Genomic DNA, 14,247 nt, shown 5'->3' on the forward strand with positions numbered 1-14,247 from the left:
AATGGTCTCATTCCTTCACGTTGTCGACCTGTGTTTGTTTTCCGCCTCCTCTCTGCCCGTAGTGACTAAAACCAACCTGGCCGTCCATGAGGACAAGAACAGGGTCCCCTACGTCAAGGTAAATGAGTCAGTGGACTGTTTTTCTAGAGATGGCCATCTGTACAAGTGTGTGTGTGTGTGTGTGTGTGTGTGTGTGTGTCCCAGACAGTGAATACTAGTAAATTTGCATAAGTCCTGACTCAGAATCCCAAAGCCAAAAGCAATCATCACAGCCTGTGTGTTATTTTTATACTCATTTCATATCAGATGGCAGAGCCAAGTCATAAGGAGTGTCCCTGTGGCTTCGGGGAGATTGATCACTTGTTACTAGTGAAATCTAACGTTTATAGAATACTACAGTGTGACATTGTATTTTAGGATATTGCTCCATTAAAATAGCATTGTTAGCACAGCAATAACTCGTTGCCTTTGGGCAATACTCAATGAACCAGTCCAGAGGTCATTATTCAGAGGTAATTGCCTGAGAAATACCTTTGTTGACCTGACCACAAATCATACATCATAATGCATGTCTCTCTCTTCATGTATGTTATTCTCTGGTCGTAGCCCCTGACTGACAGTTGCGTGGTTCTTCTGTGTGTCTCAGGGTTGCGCCGAGCGCTTCGTCTCCAGCCCCGAGGAGGTGATGGACGTCATCGACGAGGGCAAAGCTGCCCGTCACGTGGCCGTCACTAGTGAGTGCTACTAAGGCCTCAGGCTGTTGCCAGGCTGCCATCTTTCTGGCTCTCACAATAGGGGACATCTTCCTCCCACGCAGCATATAGCATCTCTATCCCATGTAGCATATAGCATCTCTATCCCACGCAGCATATAGCATCTCTATCCCACGCAGCATATAGCATCTCTATCCCATGTAGCAGCATATAGCATCTTTATCCCGTGTAGCATATAGCATCTCTATCCCATGTAGCAGCATATAGCATCTCTATCCCAAGCAGCATATAGCATCTCTATCCCACGCAGCATATAGCATCTCTATCCCACGCAGCATATAGCATTTCTATCCCATGTAGCAGCATATAGCATCTCTATCCCATGTAGCATATAGCATCTTTATCCCATGTAGCATATAGCATCTCTATCCCATGTAGCAGCATATAGCATCTCTATCCCATGTAGCAGCATATAGCATCTCTATCCCATGTAGCATATAGCATTTCTATCCCAAGTGCCCAAGTCTGCAACACCTGCTGCAGCTTATATAGTGTATATACTACTGCTACAGCTTCCCATACCTTATATAGTATACTACATAGTATATATACTATTGCTACAGCTTCCCATACCTTATATAGTATACTACATAGTGTATATACTACTGCTACAGCTTCCCATACCTTATATAGTATACTACATCGTGTATATACTACTGCTACAGCTTCCCATACCAAGAGGAGGCTCATAGCTCACACGACCTGCAATGTTGCCATGTTCTGTGGAGCGAGATAAAAACACTCAAGTCTCACACACTCAAAAACACACTAAAACGAGCGCACAAATGTTGTATTGGTCAAAGAATAACCAAACAAATAAATTAATTTAAGCTACAGTACTAACGCACACCTTACTTCCTGCCCGATGTATTGACACCTTAATTAATACTACTAACGCACACCTTACTTCCTGCCTGATGTATTGACACCTTAAAGTGCCTGTAGAGATCACAGCCTGCCAGAGACTGACTGAAATAAAGTAAGATTGAACTGTGAAGAATGGGATAATAACTTACAGTACACTGATTTTAAATTAATGTAATGTCTCATGAACTCACTTTTTCATGAACATGACCTAAAAAAGCCCTAGTATCAAATAACACTTTGGGATTGATTATTAAGTAAGAGTCCGTGAAATTGTGAGCTAAATAGGTCCTGGCAAACATGGCAGACAATGGCAGAAATAATTTTTGCCAATGAAAATGTCTAATGACTATTTACCTCTTATCACCCGGAGAGGCCCAATACCAAATACAAGTGCTCCTACAGAAAAAAATGTTCACTCCAAACTGAGCTCAAAACTTGAAAGCCCTGGAAAATGTGATTCATAAAACGACAGTGTGATCATTGATATGCATATGAGTCATACTCTGCATGAGTTTATGGCGGTAAGATGCAGTGTTTTATCAAAATGACAGCCTAGGAAGAGTTGAAGAGAAGTGTTTTTTTTTTGGTTTCTCTCCAGCATGAGGCGAAGATCTGCTCTCTGACGGAGTACATGCAGAACGTGGAGCTGAAGAAGCGCCAGTTGGAGGACAACTATGACTTCCTGAGCGAGGAGTTCTCCCGCCTGCAGGCCCAGTTGGAGGACAACTATGACTCCCTGAGCGAGGAGTTCTCCCGCCTGCAGGCCCAGTTGGAGGACAACTATGACTCCCTGAGTGAGGAGTTCTTCCGCCTGCAGGCCCAAGGTACGGCACATGCAGTAGGAGACACGTCTGTTACCATGACTGTCAACATTCTGTCTGTGTTTGAATATTTCCAATATTTACTTAGCAATGCTCATAAAGCATTTTGATACAGTCATTTCCTGTGTATTAGCCGCATTGTGTATAAACCGCAGGACAGTGTTTTATGCAAGTTAAAAAAAGCAAAACCATATTAATAACATATTAACTGCCCCGTGTATTAACCTCATAGCTGAAGACATTTTGCAAAATCAATCAAAATCAAATCAAATTTTTTTTTAGTATTTGAGTGTATACACTAACAAATAGTATTGGGAAATAACACTCGTTTTCAAAGTGTTTCTGGAGTGTCTGATGTTTGTGTTGTGTTTGTGTTACAGAGACTGTGGGGGGCGTGTCCAAGAAGGACAGCCTGATGGATATGGAAGAGTCTGGCGATGTCAAGGTAACTACGGCAACAGTACAGGTGTATCAGCACAGCAGTAGGCATGTTTCTGGTTGATGTAGACTCTTGATGGTGCGCTGTGTTAACGTTGTCATATCCCGCGGCAGCGGGTGCTGGAGCAGCAGATGGAGTCTCGTCGCGAGTCGCATCACAAGCAGCTGGGCCGCCTGCGCGACCAGATCAAACAGAAGCAGAAGATCATCGACGACCTCGCCGAGTGTGTGATACTTTTTCACTCTATCACTCACTCACTGTATCAGTCACTCTATCACTCACTCACTGTATCAGTCACTCTATCACTCACGGCCTAAGTCACTCACTCTTTGCTCACTTGCTCTTGCTTGCACTCTCGCTCTCTCTTTCCATTCCCTATGGGCTACTTGCACGAAAGGCTCTAATACGCTTGTTTCTTTTCCGGTGGAGCAAGGTGTGTTTGAACCTGCCGCTATTGTTAATGTAATTAGTGTCTCTACACGGACCCCATTGGATGTTGCACCTAGTAAATCAGCATGTTACAATAAAGAAGGATTTATGCAAGTTAAAAATTTTATTATTGGGCAAACAAGATATTCAGTGTCGGATTGAAGATGTAAGGAGCAGAAGATAACAGAAGATGCCGTTATAACACAGCTAACGCTCCACCGGAAACAAAGCGGCCGTATTAACAGCCTTTCGTGCAAGTAGCCCATTTCTCTCTCTCACTCTCTTTCCGTTCCCTAATTGTCTCTCTCTCACTCTCTTTCCCCCCTTTCTCTCACTCCATCACAGCCAAATCACAGCCAAATGTTGCTCATCCTCCTCTGTCACCTCTTCTCCCCCTGTGGAGTCGTACTTTTGTTCCAGTTGTCTCACTCTGTTCTCTTTCTCTCTCTCTCTCTCTTTATCTCTTTGTCTTCCTCCCACATCTCTTCCTCGGTTGCTCATATTCACATAATTGCTTTCCTCAAAATATGTTTGAAGCCCCAGGCACTCTTACCCAACACGCTTACATTATACATCCAGTGCTCTGACTGAATGCTCTTATCCCTCTCTCATCCCTTTCTCTCATTCCTCTTTATCTCATCCCCTTCTCCCTCCCTCTCACTCTCTCATCCCTATCTCTCTCATTTCTCTCTCTCCTCCCTTTCTCCCTCTCCCTCTTTCTCTCACTTTCTCATTCTCATTCCCTCTCTCCCTCTCATCGATCTCTCCCTCTCTCTCTTTCTCTCTCATCCCTCTCTCTCTTTATCCGTCTCTCTCTAATTGTCCTCCTGCTCTCCTCTTCTTCTCATTGTTGATTCCTCCAGAGGCCATTACTGCAGCACAGCCCTTATTACAGTAAATCCTGCTGCTGCTTCTGCACGCGCCCATGTGGGGCCCCTCTCCTCTCCTCTCCTCTCTTCTCCTCTCCTCTCTCTTCTCTCCTCTCTCTTCTCTCCTCTCCTCTCCTCTCCTCTCTCTCTCTCCTCTCCTCTCTCTCTCTCCTGTCCTCTCCTCTCTCTCCTCGTCTCTCCTCTCCTCTCTCTCCTCTCTCCTCTCCTCTTTCTCCTCTTTTTTGGGCCTTCAGCTCATCTATCCTTTTTCATAACATCATCTTCTTTCCGACTTATCGCTGTAAATTCTCTTACATCAGAAACTGTCTCCCTTGAGCGCTGGCATTCGGTGAAAACAGCATTCCCAGACAGACGCTTGCCTCCAAACTACCCAACAAACGCAGCGTACCTTTTCAGAGCGTGTTTCATTCGGCTGATGAGTGGTTAATGAATCTCCTCCATCTTCCTCTCCTCTTCTTCCTCTTCTTCCCCCTACTCACCCCCCACGCTGGCTGGGCCTTCGGGGCTGTATGTGTGTGTACCTGTGCTGTGTGTGTGTGTGTGCGTGTGTGTGTGTGTACCTGTGCTGTGTGTGTGTGTGTGTGTGTGTGTGTGTGTACCTGTGCTGTGTGTGTGTGTGTACCTGTGCTGTGTGTGTGTGTGTGTGTGTGTACCTGTGCTGTGTGTGTGTGTGTGTGTACCTGTGCATCAATCAGCCGCAACCAGAAGCTGCAGTTGGGGCTGGAGCGGCTGCGGGCTGACTTTGATTGCCTGAAGAACCAGGAGCAGCACAAGAGCATGCAGCTGGAGGAGCTGACGTGAGTAACGAACACACACACACACACACACACACTCACACTCACACACGCACACACGCACGCACGCACACGCACACGCACACGCACACGCACACGCACACGCACACACACTCACACACGCACACACACTCACACACTCACACACTCACACACACACACACACACACACACCCCGTAAGGAGCAAGCCGCTGTGTCTCGCTGGAATGGCCATGTTACCACTTCTTACAGCGCTGGGTCCCCAATGACACGGCATGATTCACGAGCCGAACATTTCATTAATGCTTAATGACATTTGCTCAAGGACTGTATTGACAGCTATAATGTAGGGGGAGCATTTTGGTGTTTCCATAATAACTCAGAAAAAGAAAAGTGTTAGATTGCTGTTTCCAAACATGAGTGAAATATTGTACATACGTATAATAAAATGAGAAATAAATGACAAATACCACTGAGAAAAATATACTGATGCTTGAAGGATAATGATGTTTATGGCCGCACATAATTATTTACATACTGAATTAGTTTGACTAATTCAATTAATTATTTGGTTAGATATACTGAAAATTCCTTTTGCCATAAATCTAATGTTACATAATGTTTCAGAGATCCATAGCTTACTGTTCAATCTAACAGAAATAGCATATAAGTCTGGTCTCAAGCCAAAACCATGCAAATATATATTTTTTTTCATAGTCATATTTCATTTAAAGGGAAAGTTTCCCAAACTCCTAAAGGGAAAGCTCTCCTAACTGGGCCTTTTCAGAACACTGAGATTAAATCATTATTCATGACCTTGTTCCTGCTGTCGTGTGCACTGAAAATTGCATCACTCAGATCCTCGCAGCTCTGTAATGAAATATTGATGGTAAAGATAACTAGTTTTTTTTTGCTTTGCTCTCTGTTAGATTTCTCCATGAACACCACGAGCAGTCTAGGCAGGATCTCAAGGGGCTGGAGGAGACTGTTGTAAGTGTGCATTCCACATTTCCAACCTTCCATTAGACACCTCACCATAAAGAAAAAACATGGTTAATGAGACATATTATCTGTATATATTTATTTTTTGCTATGATGATTGAAATATTGGGTTGTCATAATGGGACATCCTACACGTAGTTTCAGGCTAAGGTTTCCATATCAGTTCTCTGGACAGTGGTGTTAAGTTACAACACATGCGATTTTTGACAAGCAGTACTGTAAAGAAAGTGCCTTACATTTTCCTTTATGAAAAGGTTCACAGGTTCACATCGCCACATGTGTTAGAAAGCATTCGTTTACCTTCATGACAGCTTTGCCCAATATTTGCATCATCACAAGCTTCACTCAGAATGCTTTTCAATTACAGGTTTTCCCTAGTCGCTTTGGTGCATTTCTCAAATCATCATTAACATTTGCACAGTTAGTACATTTTTAAAAACAAATAGTGCAAACTGCACCGCATAGTGGATTACCTGCAAAAGTGTGTATCTTGCTCAAAATGCTTTGTTAATGCCTCAAAAGCAAATATTGATACCAAGAACAGTCGGAACAAATCGAATGTCAGAACGCCTGACGCCATTGTTTACAGTTTACTCTGTAAGTATAAATAATGAACAATGTGCAAGGCAGCACTATTTTTTATTTCGAAACTACAGTTAAAAAGTTATTATTACAACATTTTTGTGTGTGGAGGGGGTTGATTGCAAGACAGTGGATGTGTTTCTACGTTTTTTCTTTTGACAGACGACATTGTGACAGTATAAAACAAAGGCTTTTACAGCATTGTGTAAAATGAAAAATGACCAATATACAGTAAAACACCCCTTGGTCAGAGCTGTGCACCACTGTACATCTTTCTATACATCCTGACGCTCCTGTCTGTCAGGTCACATACATTTATATATGCTAGACAGACTATGGCAACTAGTTATGACAGCTAGTTCAACACATTTGCATGTAAGGACAGAAGCGATGAAATCAGGCCAATTTGTTTTATGGGGTACTATTCAGCAGGGAACCAGTATAGTGCACTATAGTGACCAACATGACATTCACAAAAGAAAATAAAAACAGCAGACATTTGTACAAAATCAGTTGCATGGATGTACTAAAGCATTGCTATTTGTTCAACATGGCTAGAAACTGCTTTGATGAAGTGATAAGATGATGGAGCAAACAGTTTTGAGAATTTCATGAGTGAAAGAAAAGTAGCCAATAAGTGCTCTACATGTATGGTTACACCTAAGGACATTTGGATAGTCATTCCGGAGTTTTCTTTGCTTAATTTTTGTTCTACAATGTAAAAAAAGTCAGAAGAAAGAAAAAGAAAGAAAAAGAGAAATTAGTCAGTATGCCCAAACTTTTGACTGGCGCTGTACATTAATGAAATCTGTCCATTTTGTATATTGAGAAACCTTGATAGCTCTCACTGAAATCTGTGTACAAGGTAGAACCCTTGGTAGAACATGGTGGATTATGCTTCTTCTTAATTATGCTTCGAGGATCCTGCTGCTATTGGATTTGTCCCCAGTTTTAACACAGTCCTCTCATCTTCCCCTAAAGGCCCGCGAACTCCAGACCCTGCACAACCTTAGGAAGCTGTTTGTTCAAGACCTCACGACGCGGGTTAAACGAGTAAGTGTGCCAGAGGGAGAGGGAAACTTGCTTGAGTACTTGATACTTTCTCTCCCGGTCTGAGACCGCTCTCTGACAAATCCCTCTTCCTGTGTCTCCAGAGCTCCGAATTGGATCCTGATGATAGTGGGGGGTCTTCCACCCAGAAACAGAAGATTTCCTTTCTTGAAAACAACCTGGACCAGCTTACAAAAGTTCACAAACAGGTCAGCGAATTTTGCAATCTGTGTTGTGGGTAGAGACTGCACTGTTAACTAAGAGATGTGTTATTCAGTGATCCAAAGATAATCCCAAAATGTTCCAATGCAAAGCTGTGTGTGTGTGTGTTTGTGTGTGTGTGTGTGTGCGAGGGCTGGGGCGTGTGTGATCATTTGCCTGTTTAGTTACTGTAATGCCACTAAAGAGATCATTATTCTGGCCAATCTGGGGTCTCCGCCTGTTGGTCTGCCTCTCCTCTCCCCCTCGTTCCTTCTCTCTCCTCCACTCCCCCTTTCTTCTCCTCTCCTCCCATCCTCTCTTCTCCACTCCCCCTTTCTTATCCTCCCTTCCCCTCCCCTGCTCTCCTCTCCTTTCCTCCCCTCCTCTCTCCTCCACTCCCTCTCCTCTCCTCCCATCCTCTCTTCTCCACTCCCCCTTTCCTCTCCTCTCCTCCCATCCTCTCTTTCCACTCCCCCTTTCTTCTCCTCCCCCCCTCCCCTCCCTTTCCTCTCCTCCCCTCCTCTCTCTTCTCCACTCCCCCTTTCCTCTCCTCTCCTCCCATCCTCTCTCTCCTCTCCCCCCCTCCCCTCTCCTCTCCCCTCCTCCCTCCTCTCTCCTCCACTCCCTTTCCTCTCCTCTCCTCCCATCCTCTCTTCTCCACTCCCCCTTTCCTCTCCTCTCCTCCCATCCTCTCTTTCCACTCCCCCTTTCTTCTCCTCCCCCCCTCCCCTCCTCCACTCCCTTTCCTCTCCTCCTCTCTCTTCTCCACTCCCCCTTTCCTCTCCTCTCCTCCCCCCCTCCCCTCTCCTCTCCCCTCCACTCCCTTTCCTCTCCTCTCCCCCCCTCCTCCTCTCCTCTCCTCTCCTCCCCTCCTCTCCTCCCCTCCTCTCCTCTCTCTGCTCCATCTGTGCAGTTGGCTCATTATGTGTCCCCACTGTCTGTGTCGCCGACGCTCAGGTCTCTTTATGTCTCATTCAGGCCTCCTCCACCAGGGGGCAGAGCACAGCTCAGGTCTCTTTATGTCTCATTCAGGCCTCCTCCACCAGGGGGCAGAGCACAGCTCAGGTCTCTTTATGTCTCATTCAGGCCTCCTCCACCAGGGGGCAGAGCACAGCTCAGGTCTCTTTATGTCTCATTCAGGCCTCCTCCACCAGGGGGCAGAGCACAGCTCAGCCTCAGACTAAACAGCCGCTAAATGACAGGCGTGCACAGAACCAGCTCCCTGTGATGAGCAGGCTTTATATTACACAAGCAGCAGCCGGTCCCAGGAACACTGAACTGTGTTGTGCTATGGCTCGCATACATACATATATGCTGTTGGGAGCAGGTCATGGAACTTCCCGCCACCTCACGTGCTAGCCAATATGTCCGTTCCCAGAACCCCACGGGTCTCCATAATCATTTCAGAGGAGATGAGGGGAAATGGAGGACACACTCAGCATTTCCAGTGCGTAGTGATATTCCAGGCACTGAATGAAAGATCCCCGGAAAAACAAGCTGAAATAGTTTCAAGGTGTTAAATATGTATTTTTGGTGGAGTCTGTTCCCACTCGTAACTGGGGTTTCCCATCAGGGTTTAGAGATATGAACTGGGGTTTCCCATCAGGGTTTAGAGATATGAACTGAAAAGAATAGATTTGATATTTTATCACTGCGCAGAATAACCGTGATGGAACCTTGATAAAGGCTGTTAGCTGAAACATCGGCCTTTAAATATATCAAGAGATCAGAGTGTGTGGCTCATAGATATATATATATCTATAGGCAGATAGGTGTGCCCTGGGGCTGCTGCAGCAAGCAGAGAGAGATGCCAGCACAGATAGGTGTGCCCTGGCGCACAGCGGCTGGCCTGCCTCAGACAAATGAAGTGGAATGAATTGCAGATAGGCGCTTGTCCATTCATCACCACACATACACACACACACACACACATACACACAGACACAGATACAGACACAGGCACACAGGACATATATGTATTGCACACAGTACTTTTACACCCTCCCACACAGACAGTTGCTCACACACACACACACACACACACACACACAGATTCTTGCAATCTTTCTCACCCTTTACTGGCTTCCTCTCCCCCCCCAGTCCTTCTCCCAAAAGCCCATTTCTGCAGCCTGTCACTGTGATAGTGGGCAGAGTTACAAAACTGCAGGCTAGAGCACACACACACACACACACACACACACACACACACACACACACACACATACACACACACACAGACACACACACACACAGACACACACACACACACACTCACTCACACACGCAAACGGGCACAGGATGGCATTCTCTTCCTGGCACCACAGACACCCTGCAAACGGGCACAGTTGAGCTCAGATCCTCAAGATGGGTTGGTCACACCCACTGATCTCATTTCAATAGTTACTAAATGAAGGCAGTTAAGTAGATTGAGATTGATTCTCATCATTGTCATCAATCTCAAGAAAAAGAATGCATAAATAATGTAGCTTGACAAGCATGTCAAGTAGATATCCATATATTTACATAAGCATAGACACAGACACAGACACTTACAAATAGACATCTTTATCACACACACACACACACACACACACACACACACACACACACAGACTACAAAAGTTCTGATTCTTACAAATCTATAGGATTTCTCTTTTCAATCGGACCAACCCGTGGAGGCAGAAGCAAGTCTCTGCAATACTGCAGCAGCGTCCTCCTAAAAGCAGTAGCCTCCATGGGGCCGTTAGAGGCTGTTAATGGGCTTACTCACTCAGGCAAGCAAATAGAGAGACAGAGAGATAGAGAGAGAGACAGACAGAGAGAGAGAGAGAGAGGCAGACAGAGAGAGAGAGAGAGAGAGAGACAGACAGAGAGAGAGAGAGAGAGACAGACAGAGAGAGAGAGACAGAGAGAGACAGACAGAGAGAGACAGACAGACAGAGAGAGAGAGAGAGAGAGAGAGAGAGAGAGAGAGAGAGAGAGAGAGAGAGAGAGAGAGGATCACGTGGAAATCAATAAATCCTCAGATCAAGGCTGGAGTGGATCTCATCTGTCCAGTGAGCAGATGCTGGATATAATAGTGGCTATTGGCACAGGGCTCTTGGATCCTTCCAGAGTCCAATTCCCACTCTCTTCGTTATCTGTTACAATTGCACGTGGGCTTCTTCTATGCCAATGCTCTCAGAGTTGAGAAAACATTTGGAGAGGACGGGAATGTCACGGCAGCAGTATGGTAATTCTGCCCTATATATGCAGGCACAAGGGACTACTGAGGCACATGGGCTTTTTGTAGTTGTCAGAGGCAGGAAATATGAGAAATATTCGGGGTTTGACATCTGTCGCTCTCTCTCTCTCTCTCCCTCTCTCTCTAGTCTCTTTCTCTGTCTCTCTCTTTCACTCTGTATTTCTCTCTCTCTCTTTCTCTCTCTTTCTCTCCCTCTCTCTGTAGTCTCGGTCTCTCTCTCTCTCACTCTCTGTTTCCTCACTTGAACACAACAGAGAGAGATCAGTCTGCTTCAGCTGAGCCATCACACATGCAAACGAATGCTGTCAAATCACAGCACAGGTGTTTGGTGTTGACCTTGCACTATTCTTTTTCACTTCCGCACTTTTGTTTTAACCTCTCTCTTTCTCTCTCTCTCTCTTAAAATGAAATCCATTTAAATTCTTGAATGCTTTATTTGCATTACCGGTACATATTTGCATTAATTATTCCCTGCTAAGACTGATTACCTAAGTCTTGAACCGATATACAAATAAACAAACAAACAATACATATTCACACAATTAGCAATACTGTTCGTCTTTGAGAATGATATGCATGAATGACCATAATGGCTATGGATTGCTCCTCACATCACATTTTTATTTTTATTTTTATCTGTGAAATTAAAAATCTTTCTCTCTCCCTTCTGCTACACCCCACCCTTCTCTCCTCCTCCCGTTGAACAGCTGGTACGTGACAATGCAGATCTGCGCTGTGAGCTTCCTAAACTGGAGAAACGTCTTCGGTCTACGGCTGAGCGAGTTAAGGCCTTGGAGGGTGCACTAAAGGAGGCCAAGGAGAGCGCCATGAAGGACCGCCGGCGCTACCAGCAGGAAGTCGAGCGCATCAAGGACGTCATGAGGGTCCGCTACCCCCTCAGGCGTCCCCACGCCACACAGACCGGTGAGCCGGCCACGCCAGCGTCCAAATAAGATCACATCACGTAATACACAGTGTCTGATACACGTGTATGAAATGCACATAACGATATAATTCATGGATATTAAAGAATATAAAAGGAAGTTAGAAGGATCCTATGAAGACACCACTAGTGAGGCCATTTTGTCATCAGACCCTGAACGTGACTGTATGGCATCTCAGTTTTGCCTGAATCCCTCACTCTGTGGAGTGCTGTTAATATTGCATGTTTCATATTATTTATGTACGTTGGTGCTGTATTTGAGACCTCATGAGATCCTGCGTCCTCGTATGAGGACATAACATTTAGGCTTTGTAGGACTTCCTACTTCAATATTCTGAATACATTTCTGTTGCCCTCATATCATGCCAGTTATTTGTACCAGTTAGTGGTAATAAAAGCACATTACACTGTATTGGGAAAAAACAAGATGGCGTCGATATCCACCTACATGTTTTATCAGCGGGCACACGACAACTGTCGTCATGGTAGAGTACCGCTGTAATTTATGGGGTTGATACTTGTTTATTTATGCTTATAAACAGTTCTAGTATGATATGGCATACATTTTATTTTTTATTGTAACACATCAGGAAGCTTTTATCTTTTATGTCCTCATTTGAGGACATCGGGACTTAATGTTCTTTTCCTTTTTTCTTTCATGCGTAGCCAAGCCCGTTCATCCTGGTCACTTCTCCGTTGCCTCTCCCACCAACCCACTGGTGATGCGCAACAGTGACCACCCCATCGCCCATAGCAACGTGCTGTTCCAGAACAGCCCCCAGGCCGGCCTCCAGCAGCAGCCCCCGAACCCCAGCACCACGCAGGAGATCACGTGAGTCCTGACCCCTGACCCCCACTGGCCTGCATCTCTCTTTCTTTCTCTATCTCTATGTGTGTCTGTTTCTTTGTCTCTCTCTCTCTTATCCCCCTCTCTCTGTCTCTCTCTCCCACTCTTGCTATCTCTCTGTCTTTCTCTCTTTCTTTCTCTCCCTATCTTTCTCTCTCCCACCCTCCCTCTGTCTCTCTCTAGTCTTTCTCTCCATCTCTCTCCCCCTCTCTCTCCCTCTCCCCCTCTCTCTCCCTCTCCCTCTCTCCCCCCCTCTCTCTGTCTCTCTCTCTCTCTCTCTCTCTCTTCGGTGCCATGGAGACGCACTCTGCTGGCCAGACCGACAGGTGACTTAGCACAATAAGTTTGGCAAGAGGTGACTCAGCACATTGAGTTTGGCGACAGGTGACTCAGCACATTGAGTTTCGCGACAGGTGACTCAGCACATTAAGTTTGGCGACAGGTGACCCGGCACATTAAGTTTGGCGAGAGGTGACTCGGCACATTGAGTTTGGCGAGAGGTGACTCAGCACATTAAGTTTGGCGAGAGGTGACTCAGCACATTGAGTTTGGCGAGAGGTGTAGCTAATGAGGGCTGTCTGGGGGTAGCTCGTTGGGAGAAGCGCCACATGAGGGTACTGCTGCAATCCAATGCAGTGTCCTCTCTTAGGAGAGTCTCTGCAAGGGCCAGTCAAGGGCTCTTCGCCAATTTCGAGTCATTAGTGTCAGTGGGGAAATATGACAGTCTTCCCTCGATGCTTAACTCTGACTGAAGGCCTGATGATGAAACCGATTTTTCTAGAGAAACCAAGCTCATCTTACGGCAGAAAGGAACCTTATTTGGGGTAAACTGGAGGGAGAGCAGCACACAGACTGCTTAGGAAAGTGGAGTGTATCCAAATAGGACTTTATGTTAATGCCACCACCACAGCGAGAAACGCAGCAGTGCCTAATCCACCAGAAGGGAATTAGGAACATCGGCCCGCTCCCTCCCCGAGTCCCTCTGTCTGAATGACACTGTGTAATTCTCCCCAACAGGGCCCCAGTGGAGGTGAGCAATGCCACAGTCAACTCCTCAGAGACATCGGACTCCCATCAGCTCAATGTGGCCAACGGTGAGCGCCGCGCCAAATCAATAGTCAGTCGGTAAACACAGCTAGAAGCTACAGTAGTGTTTGAGTTTAATGAGGCTAGCATATATAGAGCTCAATGTAGCACCCCACAGTCACAGGCAGGGGGTGCTAAGTCACCCATCGTTCACACACAAAGCTTGATTTTTAAGATCAAGCTTATAGGAAATAATGTATTTTCTTTAAAATATTCATATAAAATACAGTGTGCTTACAGTGGCTATAAGAAGAGGTGTGTCTGATTAGTCCCATATAGGATAACTTTTCTGCATTGTT

General features: G+C 45.6%; 1 protein-coding gene across 1 annotated transcript in view; it reads left to right on the forward strand.

Annotated features, from left to right (window-relative positions):
* The window catches only part of LOC143104924 (kinesin heavy chain-like), a 22,905-nt gene extending 8,914 nt beyond the window's left edge, over window positions 1–13,991 (forward strand). Inside the window, exons 4-16 of the mRNA XM_076269254.1 lie at window positions 63–118; window positions 647–734; window positions 2,011–2,030; window positions 2,239–2,464; window positions 2,842–2,906; window positions 3,014–3,123; window positions 4,915–5,016; window positions 5,923–5,983; window positions 7,559–7,630; window positions 7,732–7,836; window positions 11,780–11,996; window positions 12,682–12,847; window positions 13,880–13,991. Coding sequence (XP_076125369.1) covers window positions 63–118; window positions 647–734; window positions 2,011–2,030; window positions 2,239–2,464; window positions 2,842–2,906; window positions 3,014–3,123; window positions 4,915–5,016; window positions 5,923–5,983; window positions 7,559–7,630; window positions 7,732–7,836; window positions 11,780–11,996; window positions 12,682–12,847; window positions 13,880–13,991 — 1,400 coding nt within the window. The remainder of the gene's footprint in view (window positions 1–62; window positions 119–646; window positions 735–2,010; window positions 2,031–2,238; window positions 2,465–2,841; window positions 2,907–3,013; window positions 3,124–4,914; window positions 5,017–5,922; window positions 5,984–7,558; window positions 7,631–7,731; window positions 7,837–11,779; window positions 11,997–12,681; window positions 12,848–13,879) is intronic.
* The last annotated feature ends 256 nt before the right edge of the window (window positions 13,992–14,247 follow it).

This window comes from Alosa pseudoharengus, unplaced genomic scaffold (assembly GCF_046254945.1).
Source record: "Alosa pseudoharengus isolate Yale_2024_CS ecotype anadromous, Long Island Sound unplaced genomic scaffold, YU_APseudo_1.1 YU_APseudo_1.1_scf_5, whole genome shotgun sequence".
NCBI lineage: Eukaryota > Metazoa > Chordata > Actinopteri > Clupeiformes > Clupeidae > Alosa > Alosa pseudoharengus.